General features: G+C 37.2%; 2 protein-coding genes across 5 annotated transcripts; both read left to right on the plus strand.

Moving 5' to 3' along the window:
• Positions 1 to 88: 88 nt before the first annotated feature.
• On the plus strand, positions 89 to 18,515 carry LOC588545 (DNA mismatch repair protein Mlh1). 4 transcript variants are annotated; one of them, XM_030994601.1, is made up of 19 exons: positions 89 to 187; positions 1,311 to 1,533; positions 1,991 to 2,081; positions 3,170 to 3,268; positions 3,607 to 3,680; positions 4,609 to 4,681; positions 5,680 to 5,814; positions 6,308 to 6,396; positions 7,116 to 7,228; positions 7,601 to 7,694; positions 8,448 to 8,601; positions 9,977 to 10,308; positions 11,314 to 11,486; positions 12,451 to 12,559; positions 13,097 to 13,160; positions 13,888 to 14,052; positions 15,718 to 15,810; positions 16,799 to 16,906; positions 17,436 to 18,515. In XM_030994601.1, the coding sequence occupies exons 2-19, from the start codon at positions 1,427 to 1,429 to the stop codon at positions 17,607 to 17,609; spliced, it is 2,247 nt and encodes a 748-aa protein (XP_030850461.1). In that variant the 5' UTR covers positions 89 to 187; positions 1,311 to 1,426; the 3' UTR covers positions 17,610 to 18,515. The 4 variants fall into 4 exon arrangements, with proteins under 4 accessions (XP_030850461.1, XP_030850460.1, XP_030850458.1 ...); XM_030994600.1 differs by lacking the exon at positions 89 to 187 and adding an exon at positions 199 to 310; XM_030994598.1 differs by lacking the exon at positions 89 to 187 and adding an exon at positions 270 to 508.
• Positions 18,516 to 20,932: 2,417 nt separating this feature from the next.
• LOC588570 (protein D3) lies at positions 20,933 to 25,662 on the plus strand. Its single transcript, XM_788247.5, has 4 exons — positions 20,933 to 21,053; positions 21,848 to 21,986; positions 23,329 to 23,521; positions 24,244 to 25,662. The coding sequence occupies exons 2-4, from the start codon at positions 21,855 to 21,857 to the stop codon at positions 24,486 to 24,488; spliced, it is 570 nt and encodes a 189-aa protein (XP_793340.4). The 5' UTR covers positions 20,933 to 21,053; positions 21,848 to 21,854; the 3' UTR covers positions 24,489 to 25,662.
• Positions 25,663 to 26,027: the final 365 nt, after the last annotated feature.

The following is a 26,027-nucleotide window of genomic DNA, read 5'->3' on the forward strand; positions in this document are numbered from 1 at the left end:
TCCACCTATCCATCGCCCGTTTGGAATATATCGCGAGAAAAACAAGCAAGATAACGTAGACGGGCAGTGCATGGGATTCGTACGGTGAGGTGGTCGTACAGCGATCCAATTCGATTTGCCCAGTCTGCTAGCCTACGTAAAGTCACTCTTGTGTGTAGGCGCACTAAACGCCGGGCTAAATTTGCGTGTAAGTCTATGCACAACTATGTGATGCACATCAACATATTACGAAGGTTACGGCTGGGAATTCTGGGTTAACCTTGCGAGCCAATCCCGGATGTGAATCTGCGCTGCAATAATCTCTGCAAAGGTCTCCGACAGGCAATCATATTTTCGCTATTTTAAGCATATTTTGATATCTAGTGTATCCAAAGCAGCCACGACGTGAAAATTTGGAATAATATGGTTCCAGAATGCTGTAAGTTAGAAAGTGGTGTTTATTGATAAAATATATTTTCGCTTGGGAAAATTGATGTTCTGAAATGTTTACATCGGAAGTGATCCCTCTGTGAGTATTTTACCGCGCGTAGTTTGAACAGGTATCTACATCCCGGTCCCACGTACTGAAAAATGTGTGATCACTGATCATTTGTTTGCTTTGACTGTTTTGTGTGTTTGTTTTGAGGAGGAGATTACTATGTTGACTTCGATCGATGATGATATGATCATTTAGACATTAGTGGGAAATTAGAGAATGTGGATCAGAAATCAACATTTTTCTTCTTGAATCTTGTCATCTTGAAAAATGACATTTTAGCTGATCACCACCCTGTTTTGCCTTTGGCTAGCTGCCAGCTTGGGAGAAAAATTGACAAATTATTTCAAAATGGGGAGGAAGTTTTGTTGCAATTATTAGATTATTATTCCTGAACCTTTGAAACTGCCTTTTGGAAGTAAATGATCATGACAGGAGAAAATTAATCAGAATTTTGAGTTTGAAAAATAACTCAACTGTATGCTAAACTTGAGGTAGACCCTTCTTCTTCTTCTGTTGAAGTACAGGCCACCATGTTGTTGGTGTATCTTCGTACTTTTTGTGCAGATATATATTTAGAAAAATCACTTTGAGATTATAAAGAGCATCAAAACTAAAGACAAAAGTGTTAATCAAGCTCCCCCTGTATTCCTCTAATTTATTTTGTTTAAATCATTTAACTTGTTTGCATTAAATGAGCCACAACATAAATTGATGACTACTCTTCAAACTTTGACAGGCATTTTATACTAAAATGTTGTTGTAATGTAAAACTGATGAAATAACCTGTTTTCTTTTTTTCCATAAATTCAACATTCAATATCTCCCAAAACAGAACAGTCTAAGTTTTCAAGACGTGGAGCTCCATCTACATGTACCATCTTTACCGGCACAACATCAATGTTTCAACCCAACATCTTTATCTTTAGAGAAAAAGCAGCATAGCTTATAATGGCTGGGACTATCAGAAAGTTGGATGAGACAGTAGTGAACAGAATAGCGGCAGGGGAAGTGATTCAAAGGCCTGCAAACGCCCTCAAAGAAATGATAGAAAACTGGTAAATGAATCCATTGTAAGATTGCAAAGTACACTTCAAGAGCGACTTATGTATCATCAGTTTTGCCTACAGTTGACATTGATATCTAGATAGCAATATTCTGAAGTAACACACATTTGTACTACTCCCATATTGCATAAGAAAGGGCTGTAATTAGACTAATCCAGCACATGTTTTCAATATATTATTTTGTATTTGTTTTTACTATGTGTAACAAAGAAAAGCAAGTTCTTTAACCTCTAATGCCTAGATGACAGATTCCTGGGCAAAATGTATGAAGATAAATCATTTCAAATTCATTAGTATTTTGAATAGATTTATTAACATCCTTTTTTATGTTGGTGTACATTGATTTGAGACTTTCATTTTTCATATAAATCTATATGCATGTGGATATGGTTTGACATTTTCAATGTTATTTTAAGGTTGTAATTTGTTTTTGACTTTTCAATTTCAGCTTGGATGCTAAGTCTACCTCCATTCAAGTAACTGTCAAATCAGGAGGGATGAAGCTACTTCAGATACAAGACAATGGAACTGGTATAAGGGTTAGTATAGACTACATAGCTTATTGTTGGCACACAATGTGACCAGACTAGGACTGTATTTCATTATCTTTTTCCAACTTTCAAGGTAGTTTTGACATTTGTTAATATCAAACAAAGGATTGAAACAGATATTGCAGAAAAGAAAGATAGATTGTTGAGTCATCTCAACAGCTTGACCATAAAGAGGAGGCACAATGGCTCAGTGGTAGAGCAGTGGTCTTGTAAGCAAGAGGTCGCTGGTTCTTAACCAAGTCAATGCGCTCATGCCCTTTGGTATGGCATTAATCCTCACTACCAAGTCCCTCGGAGAGAACTTAAAGCCGTCAGTCCCCTGGTTGCTTAATTAGAAGCATATACATGCTTTAGTAGTAGTTGGGAAAAATAATCATCAACTACCATCAAAGATAATTCCTCTCTGAGTCAGTTCCTAATCTGGTTGTCCCCTCTCAACAAAAGAATTGAAAAAGTATGCTTCATTAATTTGACTGTACCCCACTCCACAAGATAATAACTCATCTACAATGCAACATATGATGTACATAGAGTCCATAGATATGTTGATCTGGTTTATTGTAATTTTAGGTAGAGGAAGAATCTGTTTATTAGTTTGATATTAACAGGAAAAAAAGTAGAGGAAGGGAATTAAAGGGAGAGAAGGAGAGATAGGGAGGGAGAGAGGCAGGGAGATTGAAGGTGAGGAGATGGAAACACATCAGTAAAGAAATGACAGTGAATAATTGAAAAATATATATAAAGATTGACGAACCTAAAGAAAGAAAACAAAAGGAGAGAGAAAGAGAGGTAGGAGAAAAGAAGTAGAGAGAGATAGATAAGATACAGGTGAGGAAGGAAGGATGGGAAAAAATAGCTTTACAAAAAGAGAATGACAGTGAATAATTGAAAAATATATATAAAGATAGACAAACATAAAGAAAGAAAACAAAGGGAGAGAGAAAGAGAGGTAGGAGAAAAGAAGTAGAGAGAGATAGATGAGGAAGGAAGGTAGAAAAAAAAAGTTTTACAAAAAGATAAATTACAATTTTCTGTCTCATTTCACTTTTGTCATCAATCTGTCTTTTCTTAAACAGAAAGATGACATGGACATTGTCTGCGAGAGGTTTACAACCAGCAAACTGAGAGAGTTTAATGACCTTACAAGCATCAGTACATATGGATTCAGAGGAGAGGTTCGTCTTCCATTCGTTCATTATTCAAATTATTAATTTATTGATTTAATGTGTGTTCATGGTTTAATGAATTTGCAAATTGGAAAACCTGGACTGAATTGCTCACAATTTACAAACCCAATCAATAAACATCAAAATGCATTCAATTAATTTTAGCAAAAGATAATATAGTTTTAAATTAATCATTAGGAGTAGTATAACAGGATTATAATGATAAAACGATATCTACTTCTGTTCATATTTACTGTTTTTTCTAATCATGCTTTTTGACCAAGAACTACACAAATGGAATATTATTTTTCCTGACTTAAAACCTGATTTTTTTTTTTTTCCTACAGGCATTGGCTAGCATCAGTCATGTTGCTCATGTTACCATAGTGACAAGAACAGAGGATTCAAAATGTGCTTACAAGTAAGTAGTAGTGTAGAGGAATGGCCTGAGAAATAATGGGATAGAGAGAGAGAGAGAGAGAGAGAGAGAGAGAGATGGATACATGGAGTGAGAGAAGTTTGAATGGATTTGGGGAGAGGGTGTGGGGAGACAGACCTAGATGTAGACTGACCGGTATAAACTTTTAAAGATGAAGAAAGAGAGAGAGAGACAGACAGACAGGGGAGACAGATACAAGGAATACAGAGAGCTAGAAGGGCATTAACTCATATATTTTACACTCTTCTGGCCCTCAACAGCTGTATGTACATCATTTAAAAGAGTTTAGGGTTAAAATAATCAATTGAATTGAATTGAATTGGATTAAATTTATTAACAACAACACATCACATTAATGACAGTTAATTTATACAAAAACTTATACAATACAAAGAATAATGATGATACATAAAGAAAGAGTAATGTCACTGAACAGTAATGGCTTTAAAACCATATTTTGACATAGATCTGCATACCAATATAAACACAAATAAATGTATGTGTATGTGTATTATTGATATTCAGGTGAAGTTTTTTCATATGAAGTAGAAGTTAGCACAAGTGCTAGTCGAGCCTAGTTCCACTCTTTGGGAAGATTTTTTTTTTTTAAATATCTGCATGTAAACTTATTTGTCTTGTATCACATATATACACAAAATAATGCAGTATCCTGTAATTCTTTTTTTCATTTCTACAAAAAAAAAAGGTTTAAGTGCTTAAGCATTAAAATGAAAGGTAACAAATCTTTAAACAAATACAATCATTGATTTGCTCCTAGAGTGAAAAGGATGTATTAATCAAAATGCATACTATATCAATCTGGGAGACTTGTTACTTGATGTGTTTGTTTTTGATAAATGATTAGCGTCCAAGAATCTTGTAATCTATTCTTATCTGTTGATGATTTTAGGGGAAACTTCTCGGATGGTAAACTGAAGGCAGCTATCAAACCTTGCGCTGGTAACAGAGGCACACAGATAACAGTGAGTAGACTGAAATCCTTTCTTTACTAACGGTGATCTAACCATTAGAATAGCACCTGCAGGTCAAGTTATTCTTGATTGACTAGAATACTAGTATTTGATAAGATTTGTTTATTGTTTGAGAAAAAAATTAATAAAAAGATGCAAATTAGCATACACTGCGGAATGACTGTTTCAGTCATAAATGAATAAAGCGATTTAAATCAGGAAGAAGATTCGTGGATATTTTTTGTAGGTGGGACATCTTTCCTGCCATGATCTCTTTGTGGTCTGTTTAGTTAAATCATGAAGATAATTATCTTAAACTTCTTTTATCACATCCAAAAGGAGAATTTTCCTGTAACAGTTTTGATGTCTAGAGTTCAGACATCTTCCTCAGACGCGAATTGGCAGACTGAAGTAAGCTGCCTATTTTACGATTCGCCAGTGTGGTTGCCGTTTTGGCGATTACTGCGTCGTATATATGTCAGACAGCTGGTATGCACACCCATCCTGGTTCATGTTGTCAGGCGAGCATTTTATCCTTTTGGATATGATAAAAGAACTTTAAAATCGTTATTACAACCGTCCTGATGAAACTCTTTCATAATCATAATAATAATAATAATAGTAATAATAGTTTGTTCTTTTATAGCGCTTTTCAGGACCGCAGGCCCTCTCAAAGCGCTTTACAGATTTATTTTTACCCGGTCATCGGATTCAGGCTTACCCGCACACAATGTATGCACATTTTCCACTCCCTGGGGAGCATTCCAGCCAGGCGTCCTTTTTACAAGTGCACCCTTGCTCATCTAACCACATTAACTTTCGCGTCCTACCGGGTACCCATTTAACACCTGGGTGGAGAGTGGCAAATGTAGATCAATGTCTTCCCAAAGGACATTATGGCCGCGGTGGGACTTGAACCACGGACCTTGTGATGCACAGTCCGGTGACAGATCCACTCGACCATGCGACACTTCTATCATGAAGATAATTATTTGACTGCTTTTCTGTAGGTAGAGGATCTGTTCTACAACGTAGCTACAAGGAGGAAGGCTCTGAAGAGTGCAAGTGAGGAACATAACAAGATCTCGGAGGTGGTCTCAAGATATGCCATTCATAATGCTGGGGTAGCTTTCACTCTCAAAAAGGTTAATGTGAATTCATCCTTTCTCTACTGTCAAATTAAGATAAAACAATTATTACATTTTATTTTGGAGGATAATATGAATTTTGATTCTATGTTTCACTTAAAAATTGTTCGGGAAATATTTGTCATTCTGTCGATGAAAGTAAAATTAAGGTTCATATTGCAGAACCTAAGGTGAGCCATTGATTTTTTTTAATTTTTTTTTTTTTGGGGGGGGGGTTAGGGGTGGGGGTGGGGGATTATTCCATTAAAGGGATAAAAAAAAATTCATTTATTCCATGTATATACAAAAGTAGAGAAAGAGAAAAAATTGTCCACTATTATTCACTGCAGAATGATAATGTTTACCAAATAATACAAACTGGGATGTGACATTTGCTTTCACTTTACTGTGAAGTACATATCATTACAACAGTCGATTTATTATTTTTGGAGTTTCTTTTTTTTCCATGACACTAATTCTCACTTATCTGTTTTTTTCTCGTTGTTAACAGTCAGGAGAGAGTACAGCTGATGTGCGGACTTCCCAGAATGCATCGACGGTTGATAACATTCGATCTGTATTTGGCCCTACTGTAGCAAGGTAATGTAGCATCATTGTCTATCATTCAACTTTGAAATCATTGATGAACTCTTTTGATGAATGAAAACTGCCAATTAATAGCCCATTCCTTATCATGTTTAACTATATGTACTCTAAGCCTCTTAAACCATGGATCTCTTGAAAGATATTAGTGGTGGACATTTTTATGCCTCCGTCATCGGAGGCATAATGTTTTGGGGTTGTTCCTCCATCCGTCTGTCCATCCGTATGTCCGTCCGTGCTGCATTTCATCACCTCCTGCAATTTATGACACTCCTTGTAGTTACTCGCCTCACCTACCATCCCAGTATAGCTTCCTGAGTGAGCTGTCAAAGGGATTACCCAACCAAGTACCAAGTACCAAGTACCCCCAAAGGTGGTTTAGTTTTGTGCAGGCTGAAGGCAAGACAGGACTGACCCGCCTTAGTTTTGTGCGGGATGGAGTAATCAAAATGAAAACTGTCTAGCCTCAGTCTGGCCTCAGACCCGCATCTGACATGAGATGGGTCCTCAGAATAAATGCAGTATCATTCATCATTTGAATTATGATTCACAAAATTCCGCAGTAAACCTATCATGTCAACCATCTTCAAATTTTAATTTAGTCAAGAACTTTTCACCTGGCCCCTGTTTGACTAATTTAGGGCTGTCATCTCAAATCTCTAACATTAAATTTTAGAATCATGTTTTTTATTTGATTATTCTTTCACGTGTCACAGAGAACTTCTAGAAATCAACCATGAGAACAGCGGTTTGGGTTTCAAATTGAGTGGTCAAGTATCAAATGCAAACTACTCGGTCAAGAGGCTTATCTTTCTGCTTTTCATCAACCGTAAGTTAGCTTCTCAGGTAGCGTAATCACAATTTTTGTCGATGATATAAAAAAAATCACTGTTTATTTGTATCGTATTGGGAACATTTTATCGTGATCCAGACAATTTCATCTGTATGTTAACATGCATTTCAAAAATAATAATAATAATAATCATAAATTACATTTATATAGTGCATTATGTCTATACATTTCTCTTTAATATTCTGATTGATATAACCCTTAATATCGACTGCCCGTAAATGAGCATAGGTGCGCCTCGATGACTTTGACACCATTGTAAATACTGTCATCTTGCGCCGTATTGCCCCAACGCATTCACAACTGTGTATTATTTGTCTACTTTTACCTTTATTTTTATCATTACTTCAGATCGTTTGGTTGACTCCAGCAGTCTACGGAAGGCCATAGAAGCCGTGTACAGTACCTATCTTCCCAAGAATGCACATCCCTTTATCTACTTCAGGTAGGTGGTATTTTGTTTCACCTCCCAGATTTCAATTTCGAAAGAGTATACCAATCACAAACAAATATTTTGTTCTGGAATTCCCTAGTTTTACAAGAAAATCCTTGATACTTGGGAGTAGACTAGTCCATCCTTCCGCCCACACACTCATGCACACAGGAGTACTCTCCATAAACTTCTGTGGTCACATTGGAATGAAGTGCAATGTAACCTGCTCCTGTATGCGTTTTAATCATTAATCAAAATAAACTCTCAAATAGGCTTTTAAGGGTGATTATGTGTCTTGTAAAGATACAAATTATTTTCTTTGTGATAGTCCTCCCTCATCACCATGATTTTCTTATAAAAACACATATCTATGGGTCAATGTGACATTAAATGTCACACCAGGGGGTTGTTTCACAAAAATCCAAAGTCAAACTCAACTCTAAATTATGGAGAGCCATTTGTAGCCTTGAAATAAAATATATTCAAATGCGAAAACTCAAGTATTTTAAACTTTTATAAATTCCTCATTGAGAACGTTAAATCTCCTTGATAATAGAAAATATGGATAATTTGAATCAATATTTTATGCCTTTTAAAATAACTTTTACAATATATTTTCATAGATGCTAACAGCTTTCCAGAATTGTTAAATCCAACTAAGTTGAACTTAGGATTTTTGTGAAACACTTTCAAGTACTCATAGGGCTAAATAATACAAACTTAATAGGCAAAAACTCTAAAACAGAAAACATCTTTCATTCTTAGCCTTGAGATAGCTCCCCACAACGTCGATGTCAACGTCCATCCCACCAAGCATGAAGTTCACTTCCTGCATGAAGAGGCTATCATAGAGGACATCCAGAAATGTTTGGAGCAAAAGCTCTTGGGCTGCAACTCATCTAGGACATACTTCACACAGGTGATCCCTCAATTCATTACACTTAAAGCCCCACCGCACTAGTTTGGCCAGGAGGGATTAGACCTCCCTGCATGGTCACTGACAGGTGGTTATCTCATCAAATCAGCTCTTAATTAACATAAGAAAAGGGGATCATGGGGGACCAATGGTCACCGATCAGGCATTGCTTGCTATATAGAAGCGCAAGTAGCTATAAGTAGTGCAGTGGGGCTTTAAAAGTTTGATGACTAATACTGTCAAATCAGAAACTCTCCCAATTTTTATCAAAGGCCATTTTTGTTTTTGACTAGATACTTTTTTCATGATTTACACTATGAAATTATGATTATTGATAACTTGCAGAGGCCCAAATTCTCCCACTTTATTTTAGTAGCATCCAATTAAATAGACCCTCATCTTTAATTTTGTAAGAAAAAAATCATGTTTATATCATGAAAATAAAATTTTGGAGGATATATTTTTCAAAGTTTTTTTTCTTCTTCTTATACTGTAGAATGTATATTGTCAATCCAATTGCTAAAATGACACCACGTGATCATCCATCTTTCTTTTCTACTATGCTTACCGTGCAAATACGTTCCCATCAGAAGTGATAATCCAGGGCTAAAAGTGATAAAGCATGGTTGAGATGTGTGTATGCATAAGTCACTTATTGACTTGACAAGTCTCCTTCTTTATCCGATTGTGACTCGGCCTGTGAGTGGTGCATATTCACCAATGAATTATTTGTTTACCAACTGAATTCTTAATTTCAGTCGTGAACTTAAACTCTACCAAACCCTTACCCTAGAGCTACCATAAAACCCAATGACAGCCCTTTTCATTTCCTTATATCTTTGTTTATATAACATGGAGCAATTCTCACGTAAGCATTGGATATGTGCATGAAGTCATAAACCAGCAGTGTGCAGATCAATGACAAACAACAATATGTTGCAATACAGTGCGTCCAAGAAAAATCGAAACCGAGAAGTATTTTTGTTTTATCATAATTTAATCACAACTAAACAAACAGAACTTTGTTATTCCTTGCTCATTTTTCTTCATTGAGGTGTCATACATGTATATGAAAGGGCAGAAAATGAACTTTCTAGAAATGTGATTTTTTGTTGTTTTTGAAATTCAGATACTGCCCGCCAAATGACTTTTTGGTTTCCTTCCTTCAAATTGCTTTTAATCACTCATGCATGAGATATGCATCATATGAGTAGCATCAAATGAAAGAGGAGGATCTAAGCTTTGCAAATATGTGTCATATATTAAGTATAGTTGTGATTAAGTGATGATAAAACATTGATACTTCTCGGTTTCGTTTTTTCTGGGACGCACTGTATAGGAAGCCCAAATAAGAACTGTTTACTTTCTTTCTTGATAGGCATTGCTGCCTGGATCAAATCTCTCCATCGCTGACGATGAAGACAAGTCAAAAGGTCAAAAGTCAAGCTCTACGGACCAGGTGTACGCACAACACATGGTGAGGACGGACTCGAAGGATCAGAAATTAGATGCCTTCCTACAGGTGACCCCTTCCGGCACCAAAGACAGGTCATCATCATCGTCATCATCATCATCTAGATACCAACGTGATGTGGGTGTGGCTGGTGGTAGTGGTATTGGTGGTGGTGATGGTGGACAGCGACCAGGGGTGGTGGAAATCTTTGCACCTGCAGAAGGGATGGATACTGATGACGGGCAAACTCTACCAAGGTATTTGAAGAAAAAAATAGGAAATTTGATCTTTCTGACTAAATGAATTCCCTGACATAGTCTTTTAAACAAAGTATGTATGAAGTATGTTAGTCCCAGAAGTGGATCAAAATTATATCCCATGAGGCTACATCCGGGCATTTTGGCATATTGGGGATAGCGAGATTTGCACAAGAAAAACAGCTGATTGACTGACCTACATCTTTATATTCGTTATCATTTCGAGCTACTCATGCACTTTGTGTAATTGTCTTGGTTCCTCAACCGGCGCATTGCTAGAGTTACCTGGACAACTCATGGGAATGTTTGCTGTGTGCGTGAGCAGAAATCATTTCAGGAAACATTGCATTGGGAGGGAAAATAGTAACAAAATTATCCTACTCCGACATGACACATATTTTTTCGCCATAAAAGAATTGATCTTCTTGTAGAATTATGAAAGATCGGATGAAGAGCTCTTGACCAATCCATCAACAAGAAAGCTGCCGACTAGTACGGATTTCTCGTAATTGGTACAGAAATTAACGACCAGTACAGCAGTACAGATTGTTGTCTAAAAATTATGGACTTGTTTTCCTTTTTTGCGCAAAGGGATCTATCGTAGCGAGTGCTGTGCAGTATGGTGGCCATCCAACACTCGCTGAGAAAGAAGGAAAAGTATTAAGTATTCTCTTAATAGAAGCCAATTTTACATCGAAAACGTATGTGTTAATTGTGATGACCTGAAAATCAATATTTAGCAACTTTGTGGGAGTAAAATCACCAAAAATTTAAGATAATCTTGCGTGCATGCGTCCGCATGCCATTCTTTTTAGATTCATGGCACCGCATAGGAAATTACTGATTCATTCCCCAAAGTACTGATTTTGAGCCTTATGATTACTGATTTTCTGTTCTGGAGGTTGGCAGCTCTGTATGATATCATGCATTCTATAGCTCGCTGCTCGTTCTGTGTCACAATCCATCCTACAATGACTAGACTAGACCTTGTTTATATCTATGCAGGAAGAGGCCCCGTTCAGAAGTGAGCAGTGATACTGAAGGTCCCTCGTCTAGGCCGGGACCCAGTGGGGAGGACCAGGAACCGGTATCCAGACAGCCTAAGCCCAAGCGCAAAGAGATCCAGCTAACCAGTGTTCTGGAACTCCAGAAAGAGATAGAAGAAGACACACATGAAGGTAGAAGTATCCATGACACTGTCTGGTCTAGCACTTTACGCCATGGTCATATTCTTTAAAAATCTTGTATACAGACACATATCCTCTGGATATGCTCTTGCATCTTCAGTTAAAGGGGGTGTAGCATGGCAAATACTGGTTAATGCCATCTATGACTCCTTTTGAACAACTGCACGTAAACGAATGGACTTGATTAACGGTCAGCGCGCCCTAGCGTTAGCAAAACAGACCGGAGTTCACCTCACGCTTCGGTTCCGCGTATGTTGCACGCACGTGGATACTGCGGTTGCGCCGTCCATAGTCGTATTATATCCGATTGGCCCTGAGTCAGGCCACGGTAAAGACACATAGTCTCGTCATGCTACACCCCCTTTAAATCTCGTAATTGCCCATATGCATCATAATCATTATGTACTTGAATAGCACAGAACAAATTATATTGTAACATATCTGTGTGTTTCCTCAGGGTTTTGAAAATTATTACCCAGACTGTAGCTTTGGCAACACTCATAGTTTAGAATTTGTATCCTTGTCTTTGTGATTTAATTTATACTGGTGCGTCTATATGGGATCTGTGAAAAGTACATGTTATGTGTTTAGAGTAAGAAGCGCATTAACTCATAATTTTACATAGAATTAAGACCTTGTGGGTGGCTCTAAAGAGATGATTTGTTGCTTTTTTTATTGTGCTTTTTTACTTGAACTCCCAAAATGTTTTGATTTTATGTTTTTACTTTGTTCCAAATGAAATGAATAAGAAAAGTGTTCAAAACTGTTATCCACTATTGTAATTAGTCAATAAAATGAAATATATTGAGTTAGTACTATTTTATCCTCATTATAATCATTGATTTACAGGTGTACAAATAATTGTTTTAGACACTGTAAATTTGACTACTGTACAATTTGTTTTTCTTTTGGAATGCTTACGTATACATATGCTTTTTTTGGTTTTTTGGAATAGATTTACGAGATCTCTTGAAGCAACACACTTTTGTTGGGACAGTAGATGCAGAGTATGCGTTGATTCAACACAAAACCAAATTATATCTCGTGAACACTCTCAAACTCAGGTAAACATATTACACTAAATATACAAAAGAATCAATATTTTCTTGTGATGAAAGTTTATGAGGTTAAGTTGTGTATTCTTTGAAACGAGGGTGAGGGTCTTTAAGGGAATGACACACTGGGTTTAAAACACCCTAAAGGGATTTAGAGGGGGAGGGGGTGGGGAGGGGGAACTCGTGTTTCAGCACAAGGAGTGAGTGGCTACAGCCTCTGAAATATTCAGAATTAATTTGAAATAAAACTGTAGAGAGATTTGTATTGTGCAGCTTCTAAAAATAAGCTTTACAGCATGTAAAAATATATCAGCTCTTATTATAAGCTTTGCTTTGGCCAAGTTTCCATAATAAGATGCTCAAGCATTCAGGGAATTTCTTACTTTGAACGAATACTCATTTACTAAACCTTGCTTCAGAAAGGCAAATTGTGATTGATCCACTCTTAATCAATACTGTACATGTTTGTGATTAGATGTTTTTTTATACTTACTTTGCGTAGACTATTTCATAAAGGTATTATTTGATTGATTTTTATTTCACCAGTCAAGAGCTCTTCTACCAGTTAACGCTGTATGACTTCGGCAACTTTGGTCTAATGAAGCTTTCGGTAAGTATTCTTTGTCATGTTCTTCTTTACCATTATATAGGTTTTATTGAATTGTTACAAGGCCTGACGGAAGATCACAACTACTGGTGAAAATGTGCTGTAAGAAATAAATGAATGAATAAGTACATAAGAAATACAGAAATTATATTTTCCAGGGCTCAAAATTAACAGTAAGTGCCCAGGAGCCATTAGCCGCGTAACCTAAAACCTAAAAGTCTTGAATTTGTTGCCCTGGTAGAGATCGGATAAATTTAACTATCATTAATATTTCATGTGACTTTCATACAGTTTACAGTACATGACTACCATAAATTGCCTTTAAGAACTGAAACAATCATTAAGATTGTGATGACATTCACTTTGATCATGCCCCCCCCAAAAAAAAATTCTCTGTAAGCAAATAAAAAGTTAAGTTCGAACCTTAGTATTCTAGCCTGGGTCAACCTCAACCGCATCAGAACTGGAGTTGGCCGTACACGATATTTCCGGCACTAAATTGGAGCTGATCCATCACCAAACTGTACCTGTGGAGAGATCTAAACTATGGATCATGTCATTGATGCTTGTCCTATCTACAAATCCCCTTACTGTGCTTCTGGACTTCAAGAGCTCGATGATAAGACAATCAGTTGGCTACATAAGGACCTTCCTCTTTAGATGATGTACCCCTTGATATTCTTTGTACAAACGAACGAACGAGTATTCTATTTTCCCCCTTTTTTCTCAGAATCCTGCACCAATCTTTGAGTTAGCAATGATTGCGCTGGACTCAGCAGAGAGCGGTTGGAGTGAGAGTGATGGTCCTAAAGATCAACTGGCCCAGTACATCGTAGACTTCCTTAAGTCTAAAGCAGATATGCTCAATGATTACTTTAGTATAGTGATTGATGAGGTAAGGGCTCCCCCCATCTCCTTCTCTTTCTATGTATCCATCTCTCTGCCCTCTCCCCCTCCCCCCCCCCCCCTGTCTTTCTACCTGCTGTCTCCAACACTCCCTTATCAGAAGTGAGAGGTGTCGTAGTTGAGTAGTTTAAGCACTTGACTTGAAATGCAAGGGTTGTGGGTTCTTTGTAGAGATGGTACTATGTATTAAGTACTATATAAATCCAGATTATTGTTATTATTATTATTTGTATGAATGTACAAGTCTTGTACCATTCAGCTGCAGTGCTGTTTTGTAGGCCTCTTTCACACATAAAACCGCCTGAAAAGTAAACTACTGTAGCAAAAAAGGAAATGGTATAAGCATACTGCTCTTCATATTTCCATTTCACTTAACACACAGATCAGTGGGTATGCATTGGGGCCTTTTTTCCCTTCAGAATGTACAAATCATATGGCATTAGGCCATATTGCTTTACTATCGATGTTTTAGTAAGTGTACCAATAGCAATAAACTTCAGGGCAATAGCAAAGCAAGACATACCTGCCAACTACTACGATTTTGGCATAATTATTACGATTTTTTTATTTAAATTACGCCTTACGATTTTTTGTCATAAAATTACGATTTTTAATTTTTTTTTTGCCCATTCACCTGGCACTGTGCAGTCCGACACTAAAGCGTGCCCGGGAGAGCACCGGCATGGTACCAAGAGTAAAAAAAAAATTCACAGCTCAATCACTGTCAATTCACCACTCAGAAAGTGGGACCAAATGTCCAGATTTCTGTTTGGACTCTGAGGAAAATTAGTCTGTCATCTTTGGTTTTAAAAACAGCATTGTTTACTATTATTATTATTATTAAATCAGCGCCTTCAACTGCAACTCCAAGTAAATCGCTTGAGTTTTCGGTGACGGACCTGGGATACTTCAACCGTAGTATGGTGGTGTCAACAACAAAAAAATTGGGTATTTGAGTACCTCATTACACGCCTATGCATAGCCCTTTATTTTCTCCTCCAGGTTCTATTTCATCAGGGGAATTTTGAGCTTTTAGTCCTTGTTGTTTAAAATATTTTTTTATGGGGGAGGGGGTTGCATAAGTGTTGAAAAATGAATTTAAAGTGAAGGAAAAAGGCATTCCTACATGTTGAAAATACCAAAAGTTCCCTACCGTGGGAGGGGGACAGCCCTCTCCCACACCCACCCCCTGCTTGGTCGCTTCGCTCCTTCGTTTTGGCGCTCCGCTCCGTCATAGTCCTCGTAAAAAAATGATTACTATTTTTAGTCTTCAAAGGTTGGCAGGTTTGGCAAGATGCTATTGTATTGCTTACAGAAATTATGTTCGGATAATGAAATATTCATTGTAATGTTTGCATATTTCAGAAACTGATCCGCAAGACTATTGAAATTGCCTTCTTCTTCTTCTTTTTCGGTGCAGTCTGCTTCCTTCAATCTTGAAGCTTCTTGCAGAACTTTGGTGTAGTGTGTGTTATAAGGATAGGGTGCATGTGCCAATAATTAACAAGGTGCATGTAAAAGCAGCATTGGATTTAGCTGCTGCAGCGTCTCGTCAATTAGAGACGAAAGGCTTCGACAGATGGGGCTGTCACAACATTGACTTGGCTCTGTGTTTTAAAGTCTTATTGATTGTGTCTGATATTCTTGTTCACAGGAAGGGAATCTATGTAGCATTCCTCTCATATTGGACAAGTACATCCCGGCCATGGAGGGGCTTCCAATGTTCATCTTGAGACTAGCTACTGAGGTGAGAAACCAAGGCCCTGTTTCACAAAACTTGTCATCAGTGACAAATGACAGTTTTTGTTATAAGCTACTGAAATCCTTGCTTCTGATTGGTTAACAACAGATTTGTCACTGAATTTTGTCATTTGTCATTGAAAAAAGGCTTTGTGAAACAGGTCCCTTTCATCAAATTGGTTATCAATAACAAATGCTAATTTCTTTGACAAAGTTGCTCTCAGCCAACCAAATTTCAGTAGCTTATAACAGTTATTGGAACCTGTTATTGATAATAAGTTTTATGAAACTGGGCCCAGGTCGTTTGATAGACAACTTCCCCCAGACTACCTGAGCCAAATTGGGACTTTATCACACAGACAAATGCAGTCATATTTGTTTGGATTATAATTAATAAAATTTGCAAACATGTCCCTCCCCCCTCCCCTTCCACCCTGCGGTTTACAACAGAACATTTAAAAAGAAAAAGAAATTATTCATAGTGTGTTATTTTGTTTTTATGGCTTAATCAAATAGTTATCTTTACTTCCAACCTTACAAACCAAACTTCAGGTTCTATTCATACTGATAGTTTTCAGAATATAATTACAATTGAAATTTGAAAGAAGAACAGGATAGTAAAAGGACAAACATGATTTGCCCGACAAGATAGATAGGGCATACATTGCCCTTCTCAAAGTTGTAAGGTACAGTCAAACCTGTCTATAGCCACCACCCAAGGGAAACACAAAAAGTGGTCTTTGTAGACAGGTTCCTTCAGTGCATGTTTCAATGAGAAACCATTTTCAAGGGAAACAAAAAAAGTGGTCTTTGTAGACAGATGGTCACTAAAGCAGGTTTGACTGATTGACCAGTTGAATAAAGTTAAGTATTGATGCGGCCATTGCGTATTAAAGATGTACCTAAAATTAAAAATTCACTTTCAACAAATCCATAACCATGGCCTTGGCCAACATTGTGAATTACATTTAATGTTGTTTTTCCCCCACCACCAGGTTGACTGGGACTCAGAAAGAGATTGCTTTCAAACATTTGCCAAGGAGTGCAGTCTCTTCTACAGAATCCAGAAAAATTCGAAACTGACAGATACCAGAGGGGAAAATGTAAGAATCTATGATCTATTTCTACATTTCTACCATTAACCACTCATCTGCTGTGAAAAACAAATCCAGCTAAAGAATTTGGGAGTTGAACAGAGTGCTGGGACTTGGAATATGTTGGGCAAATAACGTCGAAAAAAAACTTTGTTAATGATGTGTAGAAGTAATTTGTAAAGAATAGGTTTATTGACCTAAAGGCAAGTGTGTTATATGCTGATTGCCAGTTAGATTGAAGATCCACTTGTGATATTGAATAGACTGAAGTACAAATCTGTTAAACTCTGAGAGCAAAATTAGATGGAAAATCTGCCTAGGTTATTTGAAACATAACACATTAGACAACAAAATAAATATTCATTAATATTTGATATGATTTGATTTGAGTGATTAAAGAATACTGTCCATTATCTCAGTAGAATATTATATTTTGTGGTACAAAATATTACACTCATTACTTTTTATGATGTGTAGAGTCAAATTGATTTGATTATGTTTTCTAAGAAGTTGTCTTGTTTTATTTGGCTCTATCCAGGATGCAGCCTCTGGTGCCGACATGCCTTCATACAACTGGAAGTGGACGATAGAGTTTGTCATCTTCCCGGCCCTCAAGTCCACCTTACTTCCTCCCAAGAGGTTTGCAGGAGATGCTAGCATTCTCCAGGTAGCCAATCTACCGGACCTCTACAAAGTCTTTGAGAGATGTTAATATGAACATCTTCCAACTTCTTCAAAAAGAACTTCTTCCAAACTCTACAAAGTCTTTGAGAGATGATAATATGAACTTCTTCCAACTTCTTCAAAAAGAACTTCTTCCAACCTCTACAAAGTCTTTGGGAGATGTTAACATGAACTTCTTCCAACGTCCTCAAAGAACTTCTTCCAAGGTCTACAAAGTCATTGAAAGATGTTAATATGAACATCTTCCAACTTCTTCAAAAAGAACTTCTTCCAAACTCTACAAAGTCTTTGAGAGATGATAATATGAACTTCTTCCAACTTCTTCAAAAAGAACTTCTTCCAACCTCTACAAAGTCTTTGGGAGATGTTAATATGAACTTCTTCCAACGTCCTCAAAGAACTTCTTCCAAACTCTACAAAGACTTTGAGAGATGTTAATACGAACTTCTTCCAAGGTCCTCAAAATCTTGAGAGATTTTAAACAGAACTTCTACCAACCTCTACAAAGACATTGAGAGATGTTAACATGCCCAGCTTCCAACCTCGATTGAACCTTTGATAGATGTTCACAAGAATTCCTTCCAACTTCTACAAAGTCTTTAAGAGATGTTAATATGAACTTCGTCCAACGTCCTCAAAATCTTGAGAGATATTTAAAAGAACTTCTTCCAACCTCTACAAAATCATGGAAAGATGTTAACTTCCCAGCTTCCAACCTCGATCGAACCTTTGATAGATGTTCACAAGAATTCCTTCCAACTTCTACAAATTCTTTGAGAGATTTTACCCAGTCAAGCTTCCTATTTCCATGAAGTCTTTGAGAACTCTCTGAGAAGTCTGTTTCTACAAAGTCCATAAGTGAAAGCGAGCTCTACTTCCTACCTCTATGAGGTCTTTGAGAGGTCTTTGAGTCATCCCATCTCTACAAGTCTTTGACAAATGTTGACAAGAACTTGTACAACCTCTATGAAGTCTCAGAGAGATGTTAACAAGCACTTCTTCCAGCTTCTACAAAGTCTTCCAACTTTTGAGAGAGATGATTACATGCCTGGCTTCCAACCTCTGTGTAGCCTTTTTGACAGTCTTTGAAAGTTCCATAAGAATCTCTGAGAGGTCCAACCTCAGTAAACTCATTGATAGATGTTAAAAAGCTCTGCTTCATAGCTCTACAATGTCTTCTACATTCTATGAAGTTTGAGAGAGATTATGAAAAGTCCTGATTCAGATCTCTATGTAGTCTTTGAGGGATGTTAACAAGCCCTTTTGTAACTTTTATTTAATCTTTGAGAGATCTCTGACATGTCTTTGAGAGGACTTCAAGAAATCTCTGGGAAGCCTTAGAGAGGAAGGACCTCTACAAATTCTTTAAGAGATGTTAAAATCCCTGCTTCAGACCACTATGAAGTCCTTTAGAGATGTTAACAAACTCTTTGCCTTACCTCTACAAAGAGTTTCGGAAATGCTGACCAGCCTCAGAAAATTTGAAAATTAAGGAATCTTAGATTTAGTTTTTGCCTTGTTATATGTACTGATGTATTACACAGTTCTCTCTCAATGGTTCTCTCATAATGTTAAAAATGCTTACTCCTGCGGAAATCGCTTTTGCACATAAATTTCTTAGACACATTGGACAATGGATATACATTTGTAAAGCACACACTATATACACAGACTGATTGCTCTTAAGCTCTTCAATTTCTTGATTTGATGCTGCACTGTGAGTTGTGGCATCTCATGTATGGGATGATTGTTAGCTTAACATCAGTTTCTAACATTTATTGCAAGGCTATTTGAAAGACGTTATTCTAAAAACTGCATCTTTTTTAGATACATGTACATGTATGTTACACACACTCTCTGAAAATGGTTTACAATATTTTATGATCTATGAGAATGGTATATGATATGAAGTTTCATAACTGAATAGAAATATTCAAAACATAAAAGTGACTATATTGTTACACTACTTTTCCTAAAGTCCTATTAAAAAAAGGGTTGCTAGTGTAGGCTGTTTTCCTATGAAGTTATTTAAATGAACATATTAAATAATGCATTAATAAATCATATTACAGTACTCAGTATTTTTGTGTTTTTATGCTTGATTTTATGGGGAAAACAACCTTTAGTTGTTTTTTTGCTTTTTACTAACCTAAATATGAGGGGACCTTTACCCAGTAGTGGGTAAGTACTTTCACTTGAGGGACTCCTCCCCCCCCCCCCCCCCAATCTGGTACGCCTATGCATGAAGTTGTAATAATGTTAATGTGTTTTTCTCGTTGTTTGTGCACTGGTGGGTCAAGCAAGCCAAGCAAATTGTCTGTCATCAATATCCTTTGAGACTTCAAAGCCCCACTGCACTACTTATAGCTACTTGCGCCCTCTATATAGCAAACAATGCCTAATCGATGACCATTGGTCCCCAATGATCCTCTTTTCTTATGTTAATTGAGAGCTTATTTGATGAGATAACCACCTGTCAGTAACCATGCAGGGAGGTCAAATCCCTCCAGGCAAAATTAGTGCGGTGGGGCTTAAGAAATTAATTATTAAAAATAATTATTACAAGATAAGAGGAAGAGAGGAAGAAAAGAAAGGAGAGAAAGAGTGAGAGGAGAGGGAGAGATTGAAAGCAAGGGTGAGAGAAAGGAGGTGGGACAGGAAGGAGAGAGAGAGAGAGAGGGGGGGGGGGGGGGGGGGGAGAGCAAGAATAAAAGTGAGAGAGATTGCGTGGGTACAGAGGAAGAGAGGTGGATATAAATATGAATTACAGAAATAGATGGGGAGAGAGAAAATGTGTGTGGTTACACAGGGAAGAATGAGAGAAGGAGGGGTATATATAAAAAAAAAAAAGAGATGGAGATGGAGAGAGCGGTTGAGAGATAAGTTGGGGAAGGGGTGGTAGAGTGAGTAAGAGTAAAAGTAATTAGAGGGAGAGATAATGCGCAGAGAGGGGTGGAGATAAAGATGAAAAGAGAGGGTGAGAGAATGGGGGCGGGGAAGGGAGCTGAGAGAGAGAGAGACGGATCGAGAAATAAAAACCTCTGTAAACTGTTGGTACGTTTTATTCCATCCCTTGTGAAAAGTTTTTTTTTCTTCAAATTTTACATGGAAAGAAGTTACCTGAGTCCCCCCCCCCCCCTAAAAATTCTCCGGCGCTACCCCTGCCAGGAGTCCTGTAGTAACACTTCACGATACTAAATTCAAGGTGAGTTCGAACTTTTAGTATTAAATACCAAGTTATGAATCGCAGTTGTCGCCAACGTGATTTCTATGTGTGAACCATATGAATTTCGAAATAGCGCCACCTCTAGAGCCCAGGTCAGGTGATTCCAGGCTCCTTGAAAGTTATGTAAATTCTTTGTAAACAGTTTTCTCTAACTACATGTCAACTTGTCACTCAGTCTAGTCCATACATGCCGATCGAGATACATGTACTTTCAAGGAAGAGATCGTCATTCTGCAATTCATTAAAGTAAGTAAACTGAGGATTTGTAAGACTTATGTTTCAATATTTAGCTCAGCTGTTAGCAATTAAATACTCCACCACTGCACCTGTTGAGGGGCTTTAAGTATAAAATAGGTAATCCCCCTCTTTGCTTGAGCGTGCACTGTGATTGTGAGTTAAGGCGCGCCTATTATGATCCTTGAGTTGATATTTTACCGGTAGGCCTATACTGTTGAATTAGGCCATTGTTTGGTGAGTGTGCCTTATAGGGTCATTTCCTTGTTTAGAAACATCTAATCGTACATTTAATATCAATCTGGTGATGTGTAGAATTTGTGTCATGTTAAAAGTTCCATGCTTATTTAACTTTTAAGAAATTAAGTGTGTTCTGTAGTCTATGTTTGTTTTATAAAATTCTTTTGTTTTTTATAATCAACTTACTTCTGGTTTGAGCTATACCATAGTCTATATATTATAGAGCTTGTCAGAAGTTTGTCTGACCTATGTATTCAAAATCAGCATTAATTTCTTTCTTTTTGTTTATGGGGCTCTGGGCAAATGCCTCCAACCAAATCACAGAATGATTTGATTTGATAGAATCTGTTTTGTAAATGTTAGAATGCCCTTCATATTCTTTTGAAAAAATGGGCTATTTATGGTATTATTTTGTTTGCCCATGGTAGTATATATATTTCAATTGTTGCTTAGTACCCAATAGAAATAACCAAACTTACAGGGTCTATAAATAGGGTCTATACTGGTATCTTTGCTTCTATTTTGATAGATTCATTGTGTCTTTTTTTTTTTTTTTGGTTGCTCAGCTGAATAATGGCATCCTCAAAGTGGGCAGAGCTTGGTGTGGTACCAGAAGTGATTGACGTAGCCCCGCCCCTCAGAGCTGAGGTCGTCTTCCCTTCAGGCGTGTCATGTGACTTTGGGAAGGAGCTTACACCGACACAAGTGAGTAGGACTGCTTATTTATTGTTGGGTAAAGGATCGGGTTCAACACCATCTCTTTTTGTAACTTGAGGAAGTACAAAAATAATATGGCATTCCAAATTCAGATCTAATAACCTGCTTAGCAACTATATATATCGGAAGACTGTACAGCACGGCCACCTGTATTGAGAGACCATACTTTTTGTTGTTCCTCGATCTTGATCAACAGCATTTCTCATTGTCTATGACACCTGTAAGTAGCCCGTACAGCATAAAGACCACCTGCCTGTAAAGACCACTTTTCTTGTCTCCCATATTATAAGCGGTCTTTTACACCGACATTTCACTATTCTGCCTAACATAGCAACTGCTCATCCTGGTTATATACCGGTACATGTGACAAGAAAACACCTGATTAGATTGCATACCTAGAAATGTATTCTCTATTCATCTAAAAGCACTGAGTGGAATAAATTGAAGAGCATGGGTATAGCTAGAATATAATTATCATGAAAATGTTAACGTTACCAGACTCCTGTGTAATTAAAATTGTTGAAATTTGAATACCACTTTATCGGTGACCACTTCCAAAATACCATATATTCATATTAAACACATACAGTGGTGTTGCTTTGGGAAAAAAATTCCTGAGAAATTGATTATAAAATGCTTGGGACCTGTACAATTTTATACACTGATACAGGTACGCAAATTTGAATAACTGACTCTTTGCATTCCTTTGGTGCCGTCAATTCTAGTGTCTTGTAACAGGTGCTGGTAGCCTTTTATGTATTGTGAACAATCCTTCATTTCTAAGCACCTTTAATTCCCACCATTTCTTTACAAAATTTAAGTGATAGGGGATATGCTAATTAAATTGATTCAGATCTCTATGTAGTCTTTGAGGGATGTTAAAGGTATAGACCAGTTTTGGAAACGCCCCCCTCTCAGAAGTACTGGTATTATTAATCTTACATGTTTCACCTACATGGGATGTAGTGACCCTATTAAAGTCTTGGAAAGTCTGGTCATTTGTAAATTTATATCAACATTTTTTTCCCTGTTTCTCTCTGCCCCATAAGCGGGTTCCTAAGGGCACTTTACAATTTTGACCTACAGTACATTTCACCATGGATGAGTTAGAAAATTTGCGAATTGTAACTGTTGGTGGTGGTGTAGTTTATATTTTTAACCAGCAAGTAGCTATAAGTAGTACAGTGTGGCTTTAAATCTTGAATTTTTGTAAAGCGCTTTGATCAGTTCTAAATTGGAAATAGCACTATAAAAGAAACAATTTATTGTTATTATTATTATTATTATTTCCATTTAAAAAATGCCTTTTGAACGATTTGAAATGGCTTAGGTGAAGGACATGCCTCACATCACATTCCCAGCTGAAGAGGGCGCTCTTTACACCATCATCATGACGGACTGGGATGCGTCGGAGAGCGTGAGGGAAATCCATCACTTCATGATGGTGGACGTGTCGAACGGAGACTCCAAGACTGGCACGGTCTGTTCCGAGTACATCGGGTCAGGGGCACCAGAGGGCACAGGTAGGTCAATCTCGGGAGAAGAGTGTTGCATGGGTGCAGTCATGGGGGGGGGGGCGATGGAGTTATAGACCTGGGGGTGTTTCACAAAGATTCTAAGTCAAACTTAACTCTAAGTTTGACTTAAACATTATGGAGAGCCATTTGTAGCCTTAAAATTAAATATTCTCAAAAGCAAAAATTCAAATACTGTAAACTTTTCATGAATTCCACATCAAGAAGATGAAATCTCCTTGATAGTAGAAAATATGAATGATTTGAATCAACATTTTATGCCTTTTAAAATAACTTTTAAAAAATATTTTCATAGATGTTAATGGCTTTCCATAATTGTTAAGTCCAACTTAGGATCTTTGTGAAACACACCCCAGGCTTGGTAGCTGGGGGTGGCGTAGGTGCAGTCATTGTGAGGGGGGAGGGGGGGATGGGGTTATAGACCTGGTAGCTGGTGGTGTCTGGAATGCTGAAAGTGCTGAAGATGTGGGGGTTTTTTTTTGGGGGGGGGGCACACCTGACTCTGCCCCATTCATCAAAATCATCCTTTTGACCCACAGGGCACCTGAAAAGGCTGATGATTTTATTTTGTGTCTTGTAATTTTTTGTTGGTCAGAGCATTTCATGTCTGAATTTCAATCCCTAATACATGTATAACAAAGTTTCATGAAGACAAGCTTAATTTCCCGGTCCCAAGAAACAAGATTTCTCTGAACGATTTATTTGTCCAGGTCTTCATCGCTATTGCTTTCTCATCTACAAGCAGCCATCAGGATTCAAACCTGCCGGGCCTCATCGCCCATATAGCCGTGAACGACGGATCAAATTCTGCTTGAAGCGTTACGCTGCGGAGAACAACCTAGGTGACCCGGTGGCGGGGAACCTCTTCCGAGCTCAGTACGATGACTGGGTGCCAAAGCAGAAGGCTGCGTTAGAAGCAGCAACCAAGACTCAAAACTTACAGTTTTTTTCATAGAGATTTGCCCAGGTCGTTACAGATATCCTCAGTCACGGCGACCAGACAAACACCAAGGGGGTGTTTCACAAAACTTGTCATCAGTGACAAATGACAGTTTTTGTTATAAGCTACTGAAATCCTTGCTTCTGATTGGTTATCAGCAGATTTGTCACTGATTTTTGTCATTTGTCATTGAAAAAAGGCTTTGTGAAACACCCCCCCCCCCCCCCAGAACAAAATTGGATTACCCTAAATGACCACAGATTTGTCAGTTTTGAATCAGTGTGCATTTGTCTAGCATTGTGACTGAGGAATATATAGATGCCAGTTTTGAAATACAACTTCTGTGTGAGCAGACAAAGGTCATTTATACCGAGTTGTAAACCATTTGGGAAATATACAGGATAAATGTTCATGAAAGTTATGTAATCTTTTTTTCACTTATGCACAAATGATGTATCCTTCATTATTTTGTAAATGAATAATGAAAGCTCTTCATGAAGTACTTCATCACGTCTGAAGGGAACATTCTAAACTTTCAAAGTGGGACCTCTCTGTCGTGTAAACTATAGATGCATATTTGAGATCAATCGTACCATGTGTTAAGTACAAACTGGTCTATAATCAGGAATTTATATACAAGAAATTTTAATATCTTTTATCAATGGAACACTTGTTTTGTATATTAAATGTCATGGATTTATATTTCTATATTGTAACATTTAGATATTTTCTTTTATGCTCGTGGTCAGTATAACAAACTTTTTAAAAGTGAAATTATGTCATATTGATAAAATGTGAACAATTTTGGGACAAAAACAATGCAACTAAGGACTTTAATTTGGTGCAATATTACCTCAAAATTCAACATTCAGTTTAAGGAATTATATATACACCAGATTTGATGTGTTTTCTGAGCAGACTTGAAATAATTAAGTATTAGTGAAAAGAGTTTATTATGTGATATCAAATAATTAAAGGCCTAGTCTATTTTTCTGCTGGAAGTTGAGAATGAAACAGAATTGGAAGCAATTTAGGTTAGGTACTGTATATGGTGAAATGAATAAGACTTGAGATATTAGTGAACACAGAATGTATGTTATAAAGTGCAGTACTATTTTTCCATCGCTTGTGATAGCATTGAATGTTCGAAAATATGACATCATGATATGAAATAAATTTACATGATAGAAAATTATGAATGAGTGTATGAATGAATGACTATTATTATTATCGATTAATGGTTACTGTATTTTTAAACTACTCTAGAAGAAAGCAGAAAGATCTGAAAATACACTTATGAAAGTTTGGATGAGATCAGACAAAAAATTAGAAAGTTCTTAATTTGTTAATCACTACAGGTATTGGCTCAATTGGGATGTCTCTGTGAAGTAGTGACAGACAACTTTCCCAGTTGTACCAACACATTACTAAAATTTCCATTTTTCAAAAATTATGACCCAAGAGGGTCTATTCTCTTTAGAGGACCTAAAATAATGATGCCATCCATGATATATTTTAATTATAGTTCCCCAACGGAGAAGACACTTCAAAGAA

The sequence above is a fragment of the Strongylocentrotus purpuratus genome, unplaced genomic scaffold (assembly GCF_000002235.5).
Source record: "Strongylocentrotus purpuratus isolate Spur 01 unplaced genomic scaffold, Spur_5.0 spur5_scaffold_21, whole genome shotgun sequence".
Lineage (NCBI taxonomy): Eukaryota > Metazoa > Echinodermata > Echinoidea > Camarodonta > Strongylocentrotidae > Strongylocentrotus > Strongylocentrotus purpuratus.